The sequence below is a fragment of the Vipera berus genome, assembly GCF_964194415.1.
Source record: "Vipera berus genome assembly, chromosome: W".
Classification (NCBI taxonomy): Eukaryota; Metazoa; Chordata; class Lepidosauria; order Squamata; family Viperidae; genus Vipera; species Vipera berus.
In genome coordinates, this window is record NC_138210.1 from 55,513,434 (window position 1) to 55,529,328 (window position 15,895).

Here is a 15,895-nt window from a genome sequence, read left to right on the forward strand (position 1 = left end):
TCAAAAGAAAACTACATTTCACCAAATAGCTATGATTAAAACAGGTTTTAAAATGGTTAGTAATTCAAAGAATTACCTCAGGCGTTTTAACCAAATCTCTGGTTGAGGTTGGACCTGAACTCTGGTGTAAGCTTGAAACCAAGCTGCTTCGGCTATACCAGGGGTAGGCAACCTTGGCTCTTTTATGACTCATGGACTTCAAGTCCCAGAATGCCTGAGCCAGCTGGCTCAGGAATTCTGGGAGTTGAAGTCCATGAGTCATAAAAGAGCCAAGGTTGCCTACCCCTGGGCTATACAGTATGTGAATTGGTTTATGCTCCAATTCTGATTGCCTTTATCCTTAAAGTAATTCCATGGATTTATTAGGGTGAAAATGTTGCACTTTGAAGTGTTTTATATATATATTCTTTGGTATTATTTCTCAACCTTCCCCAACCAGCATGGATTCTGGGAGTTGCATCTTAAAGTTGCCAAGGTTGAGGAACACCGCTCTATAGGAGTTACTTCTGTAAATTTGTGTATAAAAATATAGATGTCTGTAAACTTAGCTGCGTTGTCAAGAAAGAAGTGCTCTGCCATTATAATATACAGGCAGTCCTTGATTTACCACCACAGTTGGGATCACAAATTCCATTGCTAACCAAGGCAGCTATGGAGTGAGTTGTGCTCAATTTTACAACCTTTTTTTTTGCTATAGTTGTTAAGCGCATCACTGTGAGTGTTAAATGAATCTGGCTTCCCCCTTGGACTTTGCTTGTAGGAAGCTGGCTGGGAAAGTCACAGATGATGACCACATGACCCTGGGATGCTGCAACTGGCATAAATAAATGCCAACTGCAAAGCTGAATTTTAATTATGTGAGGGGGGGTGCTGCAATGGTTGTAAGTGTGAGGACTGATTATAAGGCATTTTTTTCAACGCTGCTGTAACTTTCAAATGTTTGCTAAACAAATGGCTGTGAGTACATGTTTTAAGAAAGGAGACTTATATTAAGAAAGGTTCTGCTTACAGAATTTTAAGAGTACAGTAGTCATTATTTTGTACTTAACAGAGTACTTCGAACACAAAATATGTAAAATTTAACAACAGCAGTTTCAATGAATCTTATGTTCAAAGTCAAGTTGCCATCACATTTGTATATATAGGTCTCAGCCATGATGTCGCTTGTTGGCTTTTAGCTTAGAACAGGGGTTTCAAACTCGCAACATCATGTGACATGTCATGACTTCCCCCCCCCCATTGCTGGCAATGGGGTGGGCATGGTTTCACCATGATGCATCCTGCCCACGAGCCAGCAGTTTGACACCACTAGCTTAGAACAAGTTTTATAAACTTCAGTTATTTTGGTTCCTAAACTTTATGGCATAATACAAAATAATAACTTGTAGAAGTTGCAGGTTTTTAAATCAATAACCATTCCCCCCCCCTTATTCCAAACCACCCTGACAAAAGTACCATTTGGGGGAGGGTTCCTATGCTTAATCCATCAACTCCCAGCTGCCAACTTTGATTATTGCAGCACTATAGGCAGCCATCATACAGTTATGGTAGGGGTTCTACTATCCCAGGTGATTGCAAAACACAGACCTACTTCTCTTTGACAATGAGACCCCTCAGATTCATGAAATCACAGCTGGCACAGCATCCCAGATGCAGTTTTGTGCTAGCCTTAAACCAGGGGTCAGCAACCTGAAACAGTGAAAGAGCCACTCAGAACCGGTTCCCTCACACAAGGAAAAACTGGGAGCCGCAAAAATTGTGTGCACATGCGCATACATGCACACATGCGCAGAACAGGGTTTGACTGAAGAGTGGAGCCAAGGCGAGATATGTGTTCTGAACCAGCCTGCTACCGGCCTTGCAATAAGGCAAACCCCTGTTCAAACAGTAGAGACTGGAGAGCGTCTAAGGCTGGAAAGCGTCTGCCAAGATTTATTACTCAAATAACAGAACAAGAAACAAAAACACTGGAACTTGAATCCTCAAACGGAAGGGTTGCTTTCAGCAACCAGCCCTTCCCCAAACACTCCTTTTATTTAGAGATCAGGGCGTGGCCTCCCTGTGCCTCCTCCCGAGGAGTCCCACAGCCTTTCTCTGTTTGGTCCTGCTCGACTGCCTCCTGCGTCGGGCGTCCTTGAACAGGGCCAGCTGTGGGTCATCATCATCCGCACTATCGGGCTCACGCAGCTGAGAAGAGGGCCCCGGCTGGGGGCTCTGCGAAGCCTCCAAACCATCATCAGCCGGTTCGTCTTCCACACACTCCTCCTCCCCCTCATCTGAGTCATCCGAGACATCTGAGCCGGCTGCCGGACCCACAGGCTGGCCCTGAGTCACAACAATATGCACCTACCCTGCATATTTGAATTGATTGGTTGAACTTTTTTAGTCCCACTTTTTTTTTTTGGACTACACATAGCAGAAGACTGGGAGCCGCAGGAGACAGCTGAAAGAGCTGCATGCGGCTCTGGAGTGGCGGGTTGCAGACCTGTGCCTTAGACCAACAACCACAGAATTGGTTACATTCATGACAGAGTTGTTAGGCTGGTGTAATCCCTGGTAATGTCCCCTTCAACTGGGAGGGAAATAATTTGCAATACATGATCATTTTTTTAAAATGCACCAAGAACCTGGTTTAAGTCGGTACTCATGAGAATCAGATTAATGTGATAGCTCTGGACTGCATAAGAAAAAATATTAGTCCCTGATTAGCAGAGTATGTTGCTGGAAAAAAGAAAAAAGAACACGGTTATGATGGGATCATTTGTTTGTGGAATAGAAATCTCCACCAAATCGCGTGTATAAAATGCGGTACGGACGTGAGAATGGGCATGGGGCAAAAAGACCATGATATGGCAGCGATACAGCAGCCCATGGGGTTGATGGTTAAAATCGCGATTACAGAACACGTAAGCGGAGTACAATGTGAGGTGTGCATATTTTAGTAAAAAAAAATATAGGTTGGAAACATGCGGAAGAAGCCTTCATCCTGCAGCGGATAGGCAATGGCTAAAATGATAAAATGTATTTCAGCGCCTCGTCAATAAAACTTGCTTAAAAGAAATAGCAATAAGAATAAAACAAGTGAAGGCAGGTGTGCCAACTCGGGGAGTCACACTCAAGTCCAACGGGTCTTCAAAAAAACACACAAAAACGCGCAGGTAAAAAACAGCCTCCAGAATCTCGATTCTGCGCATGCGCACTGTCGGCAGGCTCCAGGCGGCGCCTGCGCCGTTCGCGTTTTTCTTCTCCCTTTGAAGCCGAATGGGAGGAGCCGGGGAAGCTTGCTTGCGGGGGGCAAGTTGAGGAATCAGTGAGAAGGGAAGGAGGAGCGCGCGCACGAGAAGGTAGAGAAGAAGAAGCACCAGCAGCAGCAGCAACAACAAAAAGAAGGAAGGAAGGAAGGACCAAGCGGAAGGAAAAGCCGTCCCCGGCTATAAGGGGCGGGGTTTAACCGGAGGAGGAGAAGGCGGAGAAGGAAATGGCAAGTCGGCCGCTGGAGGCGCGCGCGGTGGCTTCTGGGATCGTGGCGGTGAAGGCAAAGGGGGGGGAAAAAAAGAGCGGCGAGGGAGCGAGCTTTCCCATATTTTTTTTCCGCTAGCGAAGATAAGGGCAGGAAGGAGCGCGGTGGACCTTAAGGGTGAGGAGAAGGGAAGGGGGAAGAGGGACTATGTCTAGGACGGGGTGAGGGTGGGGAGTGGAGAGAGAGAGAGAGAGAAGTGGGAGCCCTGTGGGAAAGGAAGCTGCCGCCATTTTAGAGAACCCTGTGGGAGACCCTTTCCCCCCCCATGCCCCCCCTCAGTTATATTCGCCCCCCCGCTCCGTTCGTACGCTGCCTTCCCTCTTCCCGCCTGAGGAGTCCTTGCTGGGCCCTCCTCCCTCGCTCCCTCAGGTAACAATCCGGCTTTCCTTCCGCTGCTTCCTCGCCAGCATCCACCCACACGCTTCCATATCCTCCCCCGCCAGAATCGCGACGCTTCGTCCGGATTCTTCACGCAGTGCTAGGCGGCGAAGGGATTTTTTTTTGGGGGGGAGGGGGGGTCGTCAAGTCTTTTCGGTCCTCAGCGTTGTTAGCGACCTTTTATGACACCTTTAAATTTAAGTAGTTGGAAAGGGAGGGACAGCTTTCCCCTCCAACCCGACTGCCCCCTCCCCTCCGTTTCTTCTGAAAGTTCTGGGGACGCGAGTCTGAAAACCGTAAACTTGAATGTAATTATATATATATATATATATATATATATATATATATATATATATATATATATATATATATATATATATATATATATATATATATATATATATATATATATATATATATATATATATATATATATATATATATATATATATATATATATATATATATATATATATATATATATATGTGTGTGTGTGTGTGTGTGTAAATTTTAAATTGCTAACAAAGAATTAAGGGATTTAAATTGTTAGCAATTTAAAATTTACACAAATATGAGCTGTCACCGGTGTGACTACTGCCTGTCGATGGCCTTCAGGTTAGGCTGAAACAGGAAATAAAGATTTGTCCCATGTTTGGGGCCTAGCAAGGTAATCTAAAATAGTTAACAAGCATTTGACATATATATATATATATATATATATATATATATATATATATATATATATATATACATACATACATACATACATACACACACACACCCCTGCACGAATAGCATATTCCGGTTGGCAGAATTGAAATTGACTTGACCAGAGTGGTAGGATTTACAAAACGGTGGGTTGTTTTTTTTAAAAAACAACAACAACACACAACTAGAAAAGTAATGCCTAAATTGTGTGCTTGTATCTATACTTAAATAAACGAAGCTTGCAACTAAGAGGAGCAGGTGTCAGAAAATTTTGAGCTCCCGGTTTGTTTTGTTTTGTGTGTCTTTGGTGAGAGTGGCAACTTCTGAGTGGGTGGGAAGGTGGTGCTGATATGTATAAATAGCTGCACTGTTTGGGGTTTGATCTTCTCTGAGAAAAAAAGCCTGCTCCTTCGAATTCAGTGCCCAGCATGCACGGTTCACATTTGCATATGCATTTTTCTTCCAAATTCTTTCTCCTTATAATTCCTTTTTTTTTAAAAAAAAGTATAAAGTTTTTTATTGTTATTTTTTCCCTCTACATACATATGTATCTCCTTATAATTCCTAATTAAAATATTCACCAGGACACATTGTAGATAATTGATGCCTTGGGTACTCCTCAAAGTCACTCGCACAGCTTAGAATTGTCACATGCCGGTGCAGAAGGAAACATCCACCCTAACTATATAACATGCTTTAACCACCTTTTGGACACAGCTGAAAAGTTAAAGTGTCTTAATGGATAAATTGAGCTCTGATTAAACTGCATGCACAGTATTTTGCTTGGTGACTCTGAATAATGGCAGTCATTACTTGTGATATGTGGCAAGTAGTATTCAGTACTGTATTTGGTAAGTCAGATAAATAATTCATCTTATTTGTGGATAGAAGCTGTCTTTTGTCCCTTTTAAGAGTTGGGCCTTTTCAATTAAGATTAAAGATAAATGTTTGAAAATTTGTGTAAGTCTAGGCAGTTTCAATAGGTATTCCACTTAAGTTGAAATCTTTAAAAAATCATATTTTAAGGGAATCAGGCAATATATTATTGATTTAATGTGGTTTTTTTAATGATCTCAGTTTCTGAAACAGGTGAATCTGTTTTGCTATTTGGAAGTTGAAAGAATAGATGATAAGAGTATTTTTACATTATGAGAATGAAGAAGGAATTTGTAAATTTGGTGTTTCACTTGGCACATATTGAATCTTTTGATTTGTTAAGCCTTTATGCTCTGTACTTAAAAATAAAATGTAGACTTCTTTAAAAAAATTGAGTTATTGGCAAATGCCTACTTTTTTTGTGAACTTTTAAAGCAAGAGTTCAGAACAGCTGATACTTTTACTAGTATGTACATCTTAATTCAGGTCCACATTTACTATGGACCTGATATTTTCTTAGTTGCATTTTATTGTGGCAATAAAATAATAAAACTAGAAAGTGATGATTCATGGAAGTAGGGCTGTGGAAATGTATATTGACAAGCATATTGACAAGGCCAGATTACAAATGATTTATAAACATGACATATTTTCATGATATCAGGCACTATGTTGAGACAACCTGCTGCAGCTAACTAAATGATTGTACAGTGCTTATATTTTTAATGGTCCTGAACTGAACATTTGATTTCCTAATGCAAAGAACTTGCCCTAAACTGGGAAGTGAACCCAAAAAAGGCTTGCCAGGGGAAAAACTGATTTTCACCAGAAAAACTTTAATCTTCAGAGCTAGCTTGAAAGCAAATTCAGTTCATACTTAGCTTGTTTGTAGAATTCACTAAGGATCCCTAGGTGCCATGTATTTTGTTCTTTTTTCATTGTTTAAAACTGAGAATGAGAGCATTAATTAATGTGCGGTATGTTTTACTTTGGCTACTGTCCATTGGGGACATTAAAATATAGACAAAGTGATCGGTGATGGCAACTCCTCTTTTCCATTGATCTGTCTGCTGTTAAGGAAAAGAAAGGAATCACAGTAGGCTGTCTGATGTGTCTTGTTTAAACTTGAAGAAAGTGTAAATCTTATCTGAAAGAGCGCCAAACAAAAGTGAGCCATAGAGATTGTTATTATGTATAGTTTGTCCTATTCTAATGATTCAAGCTGCTTTGGCTATCCTAGTTAAATCTAGGAAGTATACAGCTGCAGATTGTTTTGACAGTTTTGGCAAGAAGAGGCATAAAGTTAACCCCACTGCTACAATCAGCACATAAGGAAGCAATTGAAATGAAAGACAACATTTGAACAAAGCTTTTCTTCTGATATTTTTTTGACCAGATAGCCAGGTATTTCAATTCCTTTTCTTGTTTTCTATAGAAGCATTGGTTTGAAGGAGTCGTGTGTTTCTTGTACTTGATTGAGCAGAGAGAATATTATCTTTCTGCACACAGACTAGATATGAGGAATTCTGCTACAGTAAATAACCTCAAAGGAAGAGCTTTACTGCTCCATAATAAATTTATATGCAGCTCCAGGGAAAGGAGACCCTGGTTCATATTGCAAAGTTCAAATGACTTTTCCATGACATATGGGGGAAAAATATGGCGTCTATTTTTTTTAATGGAAGATTGAAAGGCTTTTCTCCCAGAGAAAATAGAATTAGCTCACTTGGTAAGAGAGCCTTAGTTTGACTGCATAGCATGGATTTCTCCAAGCTGAAATTACCACTTATCTTTGCCTTGCATTACTATGGGGGCTCAGATTCCTGGCTCTCTGTCTCTCTTTTTTGGCCTTTGAAATTTAGAAAATCTACAGTATAAATATAGACTAAGCTTTGGCTTTCTTGGAAAAGGAATGCATTGCAGAATGTAGGTTACTAGCCATAAAGTACAGCTCTGTAGCAGCAAAGGAAAGCAGAGCTTGAGAGATTAGCGGATTCGTTTTGCTATTCAAAAACTTAAGTACAGTACTTTCCAGGTTAACAAATGGCCTTGGGGGTGGGGGAATACCCTCTGTTCCAAATATAAGAATTGAGTATTCAGGGCTAGACTGATGAATAAATAAGGGTAGTTTTTGAATAAGAGTAAGTTCTTAGTGTGTAACCACTAGGAGTAATGAAATTGACAAACCTGGGGAGTAATAACTTTATGAAGTTACGCATATATCTGAAGAATCAGTAAAGCCTGCATTCCTTTAAAATGTAGTTTGCTAAAAGGTAAAAGTTGATGCAGTAACTTGGTGAACCCAAAGGCTTGCCAATAAATACTAGTCTGGTTGCTACTAGTGACTTAATAGGAATGCACATGTATTAGCTGACCTGTAGAGGTAAAGAAAGCCTGGTAATATTTTTTCCCTGGCAGAAGGAGGGAATGTGTGCTTCATAACCTAATGCTCCCAACAATGTGTGTTTAAGCTATGGTAACCAACATTACCTCCTGTCTGCCTTTCCTCCTTTGAAATTTTCATTTGGCTCTCATTACTCCACTTTGGCCACAGAGAGCTAAATAATTTCCAGACTTCCTGTTAATTTAAAACTGCGAATGGCAGCAACTATGATAGTTTAACAGCTCAAATTATCTCCATTCCTTTCTCTGGAATTGGGATGCAGTCTGCTTGCTCATCATTTCCCTATGGTAAATGGATTTTTTAAAAAAAGTAGGAGTAAAGTTTCCCAACAAACAATCTGGGAAATGTTTTGCAATTTGGAAGAAAACAAGTTTCCTCTTGTAGTGTTGCTAGGGTCCCTAAAGTAGTTAACATAAATATACCAGTATGTTGTAAACAAGTATAAATGTTTGTGATTACTTATTTTGATCTCATTTCTAAAGCTGTTGAATTTTCTCTTGGAAAGGATCTACAACTAGTAGATTTTCTATGCCTCTTAGCATATTTGTTGTACTATGAGGCCCTCTAGGTATTGCCAACACCATTATTTGACCATTTGAGAGGGTAAGATTCTTCCTCCTATATTACTTGTTAAATGCTTTTTTGTTTTGTTTCATATTCTGAAGTATAAGCTTCCTATTAGAGAATTTGGCAAGTTTGTTGCTCTTTTTGAGGGGAAAATGGTGATCTTGGCCCTAGTACACCTTGGGCTATAATTCTCTGATCATACTTGTAAATAGTTTGAGTAAGGACATGACATGTGTGCCCACATCATAGCTGGACTGAAACAGATGGAGTATGCTGGGCAGTATACTGGGTAAAAATAGAGCAGAATAGCATGGCAGTACCTCCCAAAGAGTTGAACCGCCTTTGCACAAGGTCAATAGAGCTGCGCATATCTGTCTTAGATCTTTGGTGTAGGTGTTCAGTTGAACCTTTCAAACACACCAATCTCATTTTTAGCCGTTTTCTCATTGGCTCTTCAATTCTTCTTTTGTTCTGAGAAATCGTTAGTTGCGGCTGGGCAAGAGTTCCTGTTGAAAGGTTATATCCCTCTAGCTCTGAAACTGCTCTCTGGTATTGATATACTGTGTGCATTGCTTGTTATAGCCTTTTAGCATCCTGTGTGTGGTCAATGGTCTTCATGATTTCTTTTTATGTTCACACTACTTTTGTGTGCGTGTGGAATGTCTCAGGTGGAGAGGATAAAAAGTCTTGAAACCAAAATGTAAAATGTTGTAATAGTGTAGGTGAGAAAGGGGGAATTAAATATGGTAATGAGGTAGATATGTTGCTGGCCTAGAAACCAGATGACAGTGACTTCTAGGGCTCCCTTAGACTTGAAGCCCAGTTGGGTGACTTTAGGCCAGGGGTGTCAAACTCAACTTCATTGAGGGCCGCATCAGCATTGCGGTTGCCCTCAGGGGGCCAGGTGGGTGTGGCCTACTGGGTGGGCGTGGCCAGCTCTACATCGTTCGCATCAAGGGTGCCTATGGGGGCCTGGGCAGGAGTGGGACAGATCTGAGGGTCTCTGGCAGAAGGAGGGTCTCTGGGCCAGGGCCAAGGCAGTGGGGGCCGTTCCCTCACTGTTTCCAGGATGGCTTTCCGGGCCGCATGAAACCACTAGGCGGGCCAGATTTGGCCCCCAGGCCTTGTGTTTGACATGTCTGCTTTAGGCATTCTCTCAGTTCAGTGTTTTTGTAAGGAAAATAGGAGTTCACCACCTTGAGTTGACCAAATAAATAAATACATATATCAGTATGAAATAGGATAATACTAATTATAATTGTGATGTGAAAGAAAGAATATCTACTGGTGATAAGTATTCTTGTAGATGATTTGAGATATTGGCCTCAGTAGGCCCTGTAAATGTTTAGCAATAAGTCCTGCCCAGGTTCATTTAGTTAATCTAATGCATCCCTCCTTTTTAACAAATGCCTTGAAGTCCTTCTAAATAAAACGGATTAAAAAGCATTGTGTTAAAAAAATGACAGCTCAGAAAAAGATGAAACAATAAAGTATTGAATTAGAGAGCACCATGGTCAATCCAGGGCAAGGAAATATTATTAAAAATGGATGGGCCTCACTTGATGCCCAGAAGGTATCATAAAAATGCCAGCTGAAAATGGCTGGGAAAGGAGTTTCATAATTTGAGTCCTACCAAGGATGAAACTTTTGTTCTAATGCTGTAGATACTTGTTAGTCCTATTAGTAGACTAAATGCTGTCTTTTCCATTTGCCCTGCCTCTTGTTTTTCTCAGAATTTTGGTCAATATTGACCATTATCTTTATATCACCAGATTTAGCCTACAACCATATGATGAGGAAACCCCACTTCTATGAATGTTTTTTTTAAAAAAAAATCATGGGGAAAATCCCTCCACTGAATGGTGAAATACAGCCAAGTCAGCTGTGGGCAGAGTCAAGCATTGGTACATTTCATTGCACAGAAGAAAACAAAGTTTCCTCTGTGCAGTTCCCAAGAGAATCATCTAAAAAGCAAGGGAAGTCCTTCAGCATCTGGAAGGCAGCATGAAATTAAACCAGAGGCAACAGGTTCCCCACTCTTGTAATCATCCTGATCGTGACAGGGAGTCAAACATGGTAAGAGCCATAGTTTGCCCATTTGTACGTGATCTCAGTTCTTTTTCAATTCTCACTATTCCTTCTGCCTGTTCTACTTTAGAATTCTGCACACATCCTAGTTTTTTGACAGACTATTCAGAGATTTACATATGACCAGTCATATAGTTCTTTAACTGTCATGTTGCATGACTGCTTCAGAGTGTGGTAAATTTGAAACCAGTACAAATTGCTTTCACTTTTACCTCATCTGAACTTTGGTGCCTGTTTTTATGATCATGCTGACAGGCCTTGGGGCCTGTTACTTACAAAGAGCTCATTAAGAGATTGTGACTAAGTGGCCAAGTTCCAATGAAGTTGTGCAAGTGACCCTGACTGATCCTGCTAATAAGAGAGGGAAGGGGATGGAGGATTATTTGGAACTTGTTTAGTTATGGGTGAATATTAGCAAAACCACTGTGAAATTATTAATGGCATTCAAATGAATTCTGAAGAACTGAAGAAGCTTCTTGGATAAGAAGCGAAACGTCTTCAGAGAAAAAGAAAGCCCAGTTGCCTTTTGAAAAAGCACCTTTGGAACTGCTGGACAGGATGGTTGTGGTTTATGGAGAGTATCTGGAGATATCAGGTTGCTTATTGCAGTATTAAGTGTAATTGTGCATACATGTATATATTTTAAGACCATGTTGCCCATCATGCAGTTTTGTGAGTCATGATTTGCTTCTATTTCTTGTAAATAAAGTTTTAAAAAATAGAAGCTTTTAAGTTCATTATTTGGTTTTCCAAAATCTTGAACATATTTGATTTTAAAAGGCATTATCTGGCTACTGTAGCTGGAAAAAGTCTTTTGAAAAATGCTAATCAATTCAGCAAAGCTTTTAAACTAGCTCAGTTCTCTACCATGCCACACCTTAGACACTACTGCTTTGCTTTCTTTTTCAGAATGAAACATGCAGTTGGAGAATGACTACAAAACTTAAGCTTGTACAAAAGCTCTTTTGCTTGCATAGTGTATTTTAGTATTTCTGATTGAGTTAGTTTTGTTGGCTGATACCTAGACACTGTAGGATAGTATTCAAACTCCATCTTGTACAAAACAGAAAAATATAAAATGCTTTTTAGCACTGAGGTATAATGACAGAAGCTTGAATCTAAATCTCAGCACATAATATAGTACATTTTAAACCGAATACTATGTCAGTTTGATTAAATATGTTTTATTTATTTTTTTATATTTATTAGTGGATAATATAAAATACAAAAAATATAAAAGCAAATAATAGGAGGAAAGGGGAAGGGAAAAGTATAGAAAAGAAGGTGAAAAGAAAAGGTGTTGACTTCCGACTCTGGTTTTAGTAGACTAAGATAACATCAAACCTCAACTTTTTACTTAATAGTATAAACTAGCCATTTCTATAACAAATCTATCTAATCAGTAAAAGCCAAAACCAAAATTTCATTTTTTCCACCTCAAGCACAAAGTGCAGAAGTAGAAACAAAAGTAGTTGTGTTTTTTTTCTTTAATCAAAGAAGTCAATTTAGCCATCTCTGGGTTTGATTAAATGTATTTTGAAGATCAGAGAGTTACTAGTGAGATTAGAATTCTAATCAAACTTTGGGACAATTTTTATTGGCAACGTATTTGGACAACTGTCTTATTTGCTTGCATTTATTTGTTGCATTGCTGTGTATATCCCAAAATTGATTAGTTTAATAGAGAAGTCATTTGTATCAGTAGCATGTGGATCTTTTCTCAAAATCTTGAGAGTTCACACATTGCAGCAGGCAAACTACTGTACTTAAAGCTGAACGCAGGGAATGAACCCAGGCAAGTGAAGATTAAGGATTTGTGCTGTTCTCCAGAAACAGAGAAGTTACTAACATTCTAAACTGGAGTTTTCTCTTGCCTTTTTCCCTGTAAGCATATGCAGAAGAATTACAGAAGCTCTCCATAATTCCTAAACTGCAGTTTTTATTATTTTTATCAAGTTTTTTTTTAAAAAAAAATTTAAGTTCTTTGAAAAGAAGTTAAAGTTATAACAGTAAGTAGCACTTACAATAAAAAGAGTTGAATTGAGAAAAATATAGTACAGACTTTTCTATTAAAATGCATGACTATTTGCATTATCTGTAACAAACAATGCCTTAGTTTAAAATTCTTTATTCTCGCTCTTTATCCCAATTCTGCCATTTTTTTAGGTTTTGCTGATTCCTCAGATGTATTGAAAAAGATCCTTAGTTTAACCCAGTGTTTCTCAAACTTGATAAGTTTTTAAATATAGTGACTTCAGTTCCCAGAATCCTCAGCAATAGCTATATTGATTGGAGAATTCTAGGATTTGAAATCCATACATTCGGAAGATGCCAAGATTGAGAAACAGTAGTCTGACCTCTCAATTTACTGCATTCCTGTGACTGACTGATGCAGTGAAGCTTTAAATGATGTCAGTACTTCAGCACTATGTTGTTGCTTCAGGTAAGTTCTAGCTGTTATCTTGAAATCTTGCAAAATGATAATCTGAGCCTTGCCTGGTGGTTAAGATGTTTAAAGAGTTGTCTTGCCTCTCTTTACATGAAGTAATACTGGTAGCTGTATCAGAGAGGAGTAATGATAGAACATTCTTTCCTGTTTGCATAATGACCAGACTAGCTGGTTTCTTTGGTTCTAATGAGTTTTAAATTTATACTGGTAGTCTTGCCTTTTTGCTTTGAAAGGACATTTGACATTTGATGATCTTGTGGTTGCAGTTAAACATGAACTTGTAAGCCACCAAAGAACTGCTGGGGTATAAAATATTTTAGATAACTGTTTTCTTTCAATGGCATTGATAAAGAAGCTGAACACATTTTCAAATGAAAATGCTACTGTCTTTTTAACTGTTATCAATCAGAACATCAAGAAAATAAGTCTGTAGAACGGACAGGAATAATTATTTGAACTTGTCTTAAATGTTGGTCTTGCGTGTTTTCTAATTTAGACCATTTCTTGCGTTTGTAAACATGAGTTCATATTTTATTTAAATATTCCCTAAATTAGAGCCCTTGCAAATGCCTGAAATGCTCCAAGCTGGTTTAGAATCATTCAGAGTGGATTTATCACATTTTCTTTCAATTGAAAACTATTTGCAGAGTTTTGTTTTTGTACTTCTACCGGTAGTACCTCCATGGATAGAGCTTGTCTTTGTGATGTTCTATATAATATGGCAGTGGGAGATATTTATTTTGAACCCTGCCATTCATAAAAAAGTAAAGATTCCTTCTAGATGAGCTGAAGACCTGCTAACAAGACCTGCTAACATCTCCTGTAGTTTTATTCACAGTAATTAGAAATTGATTTGTCATTGTCTTCTTCTAGCATATGTTTTGACATCTCATTCCATTTCCTGGTGGACTTCCTCTTAAGTACTATTCAGATTCAGCCTCCCCAAGTTAACTAAATGCCACTTACCTGCTGTGACATATCCCCAATCGCATCAATAAGATTTAAAATCATATAATAAAAAATCTATTATTTAATTATTAAATGTATATGCTGCTTGTCTCGCAGTCAAACAACTCTATTAGGTGTTTATAATTTTTGCTTAGAAATTAAATACAAAGTTGGAAATTTAATTTGGCAATTTGTAAACTAATAAGCTGTGCATGTCATCTGTTATACAATTGGATCTAGATTGATTAACCCTAAACCCTTTGAGACCATCATTAAAATATTGCTGTTTTCAGTGAGAAAGTAGTCTGAATTTCAATTTGAGTTCATCAAATTACTCATGTGTATGCATTTAAATAATTGAAGGGAAATGTGCCGATTATAACTACGAATGTTAATGGTATATATTAGTGTAGCAACATTATTGTTGCTACAGATTTTGTTTTACTGTAATATAATCACTTTGGTTGTGGAAACTACTTTGGTGGTACAGAAGCAGCCTTGGTTGCACTTATGGATGATCTTTGGCAAGAGCAGAATGTGGGTGGTGCATCCATCCATCCTTGCTGTCCTTGACCTCTCAGTGTCCCAAAGGTGCTTTTTCATGAGGCAACTGGATTTTCTTGTTTTTCTTTGAAGACACTGCGCTTCTCATCCAAGAAGCTTCTTCAGCTCTGACTGGGTGGTGGGGAATGGAAAGATTTATACTCCTGCAGACAGCTATTCATTTGCATTCTTTTAGTGAGCTACCTGGAGGCTTATCTGTGTCTTAAGGTCACCTGAGTGGTGCAAATGGGTGTGGAGCCGCCTTGGAACTGCTGAAAGGACTGTGTTGTAGACTGGAGATAGATGATGTCGGGTCCCTCCCCCTCTGTGGAGAGAGGGCTGTTCAGTTTTGACCTAGATGGCCCCTTGGACCCCTCTTTCAAGCCAGCGGTCCTCTCTGTCCAAAATGTGGACTTTGCTGTCTTTGAAAGGGTGGCCTTTGTCTTTTAGATGCAGATCGGATTGCTGACTCTTGTCAGCCATTCCTCACCATCCAGTCAGAGCTGAAGAAGCTCCTTGGATGAGAAGCGAAACATCTTCAAAGAAAAACAAGGAAGTCCAGTTGCCTTGTGAAAAAGCATCTTTGGGATAACTATGACCTGGATGACTAAGAATCTCCATAGACATTGAACTCTTTCAGTACCATTGACCATGGTATCCTTTGGGGGACATCTGCGGGGTTTGGGGACGGGTGGCACAGTATGGTGCTGGGTTCAGCTCTTTTCTCCAAGGCCAGTCCCAATCGGTGTTAATAGACAAGGAGAGGTCCAATCCACAGCCACTCCTTTGTGGGCTGCCAAAGGGTTAGTACTCTTTTCTGCTCCTTTTTAGCATCTACGTGAAAGCACTGTGCAAGATCATCTGACACCGTGGGATGAGATGTCATCAATAGGCTTTACATCTCCATCCTGGTGATCCAAGCAATGCTGTGGCTGCCTTTTCTCAGTGCCGGGGCAGCTGTAGGTGTCTGGATGGGGGCCAACAGGCTTCAGCTGAACCCCCTGGCAAGACAGAAATCATGAAGCTGCAGAGAAAAAAAAATCTGAGTCTGAATTTGGATCTAATGGCCTATATAAAACCTGGAGTGTTAGAAAGATAATTTAAGAATATAGTTGTTCAGACTGAACTGAAAATAATTCCAAATATTTCTCCTGGAAATCCTGGAGATTAGCATTTTCAGTCGGAATAAACTGTTGTGTCAAGAGATGTTAATCCAGGGGTAGGCAACCTTGGCTCTTTTACGACTTGTGGACTTCAACTCCCAGAATTCCTGAGCCAGCGTGGCTCAGCTTGGACACACTCTCTTTCCCCTCAGCATGGCTGGCTCAGGAATTCTGGGAGTTGAAGTCCACGAGTCGCAAAAGAGCCAAGGTTGCCTATCCCTGTGTTAATCCAATAAAATACAGCACTGTA

At 39.5% G+C, this 15,895-nt stretch overlaps 1 protein-coding gene across 3 annotated transcripts in view; it reads left to right on the forward strand.

Annotated features, from left to right (window-relative positions):
• Positions 1-3,511: 3,511 nt before the first annotated feature.
• LOC308676226 (serine/threonine-protein phosphatase 6 regulatory subunit 1-like) overlaps positions 3,512-15,895 on the forward strand; it is a gene marked incomplete at its 3' end in the record, with an annotated part of 71,314 nt that continues 58,930 nt past the window's right edge. The window contains exon 1 of one of the 3 annotated variants that reach the window (XM_081342028.1): positions 3,512-3,637. Coding sequence is in view for 1 of the 3 variants with exons in the window: in XM_081342030.1 (XP_081198156.1) it covers positions 12,971-12,985 (15 nt within the window). Of the gene's footprint in view, positions 3,638-3,873; positions 3,890-12,955; positions 12,986-15,895 lie in introns of those variants that run through there. The other 2 variants (XM_081342029.1, XM_081342030.1) reach the window with 2 other exon arrangements.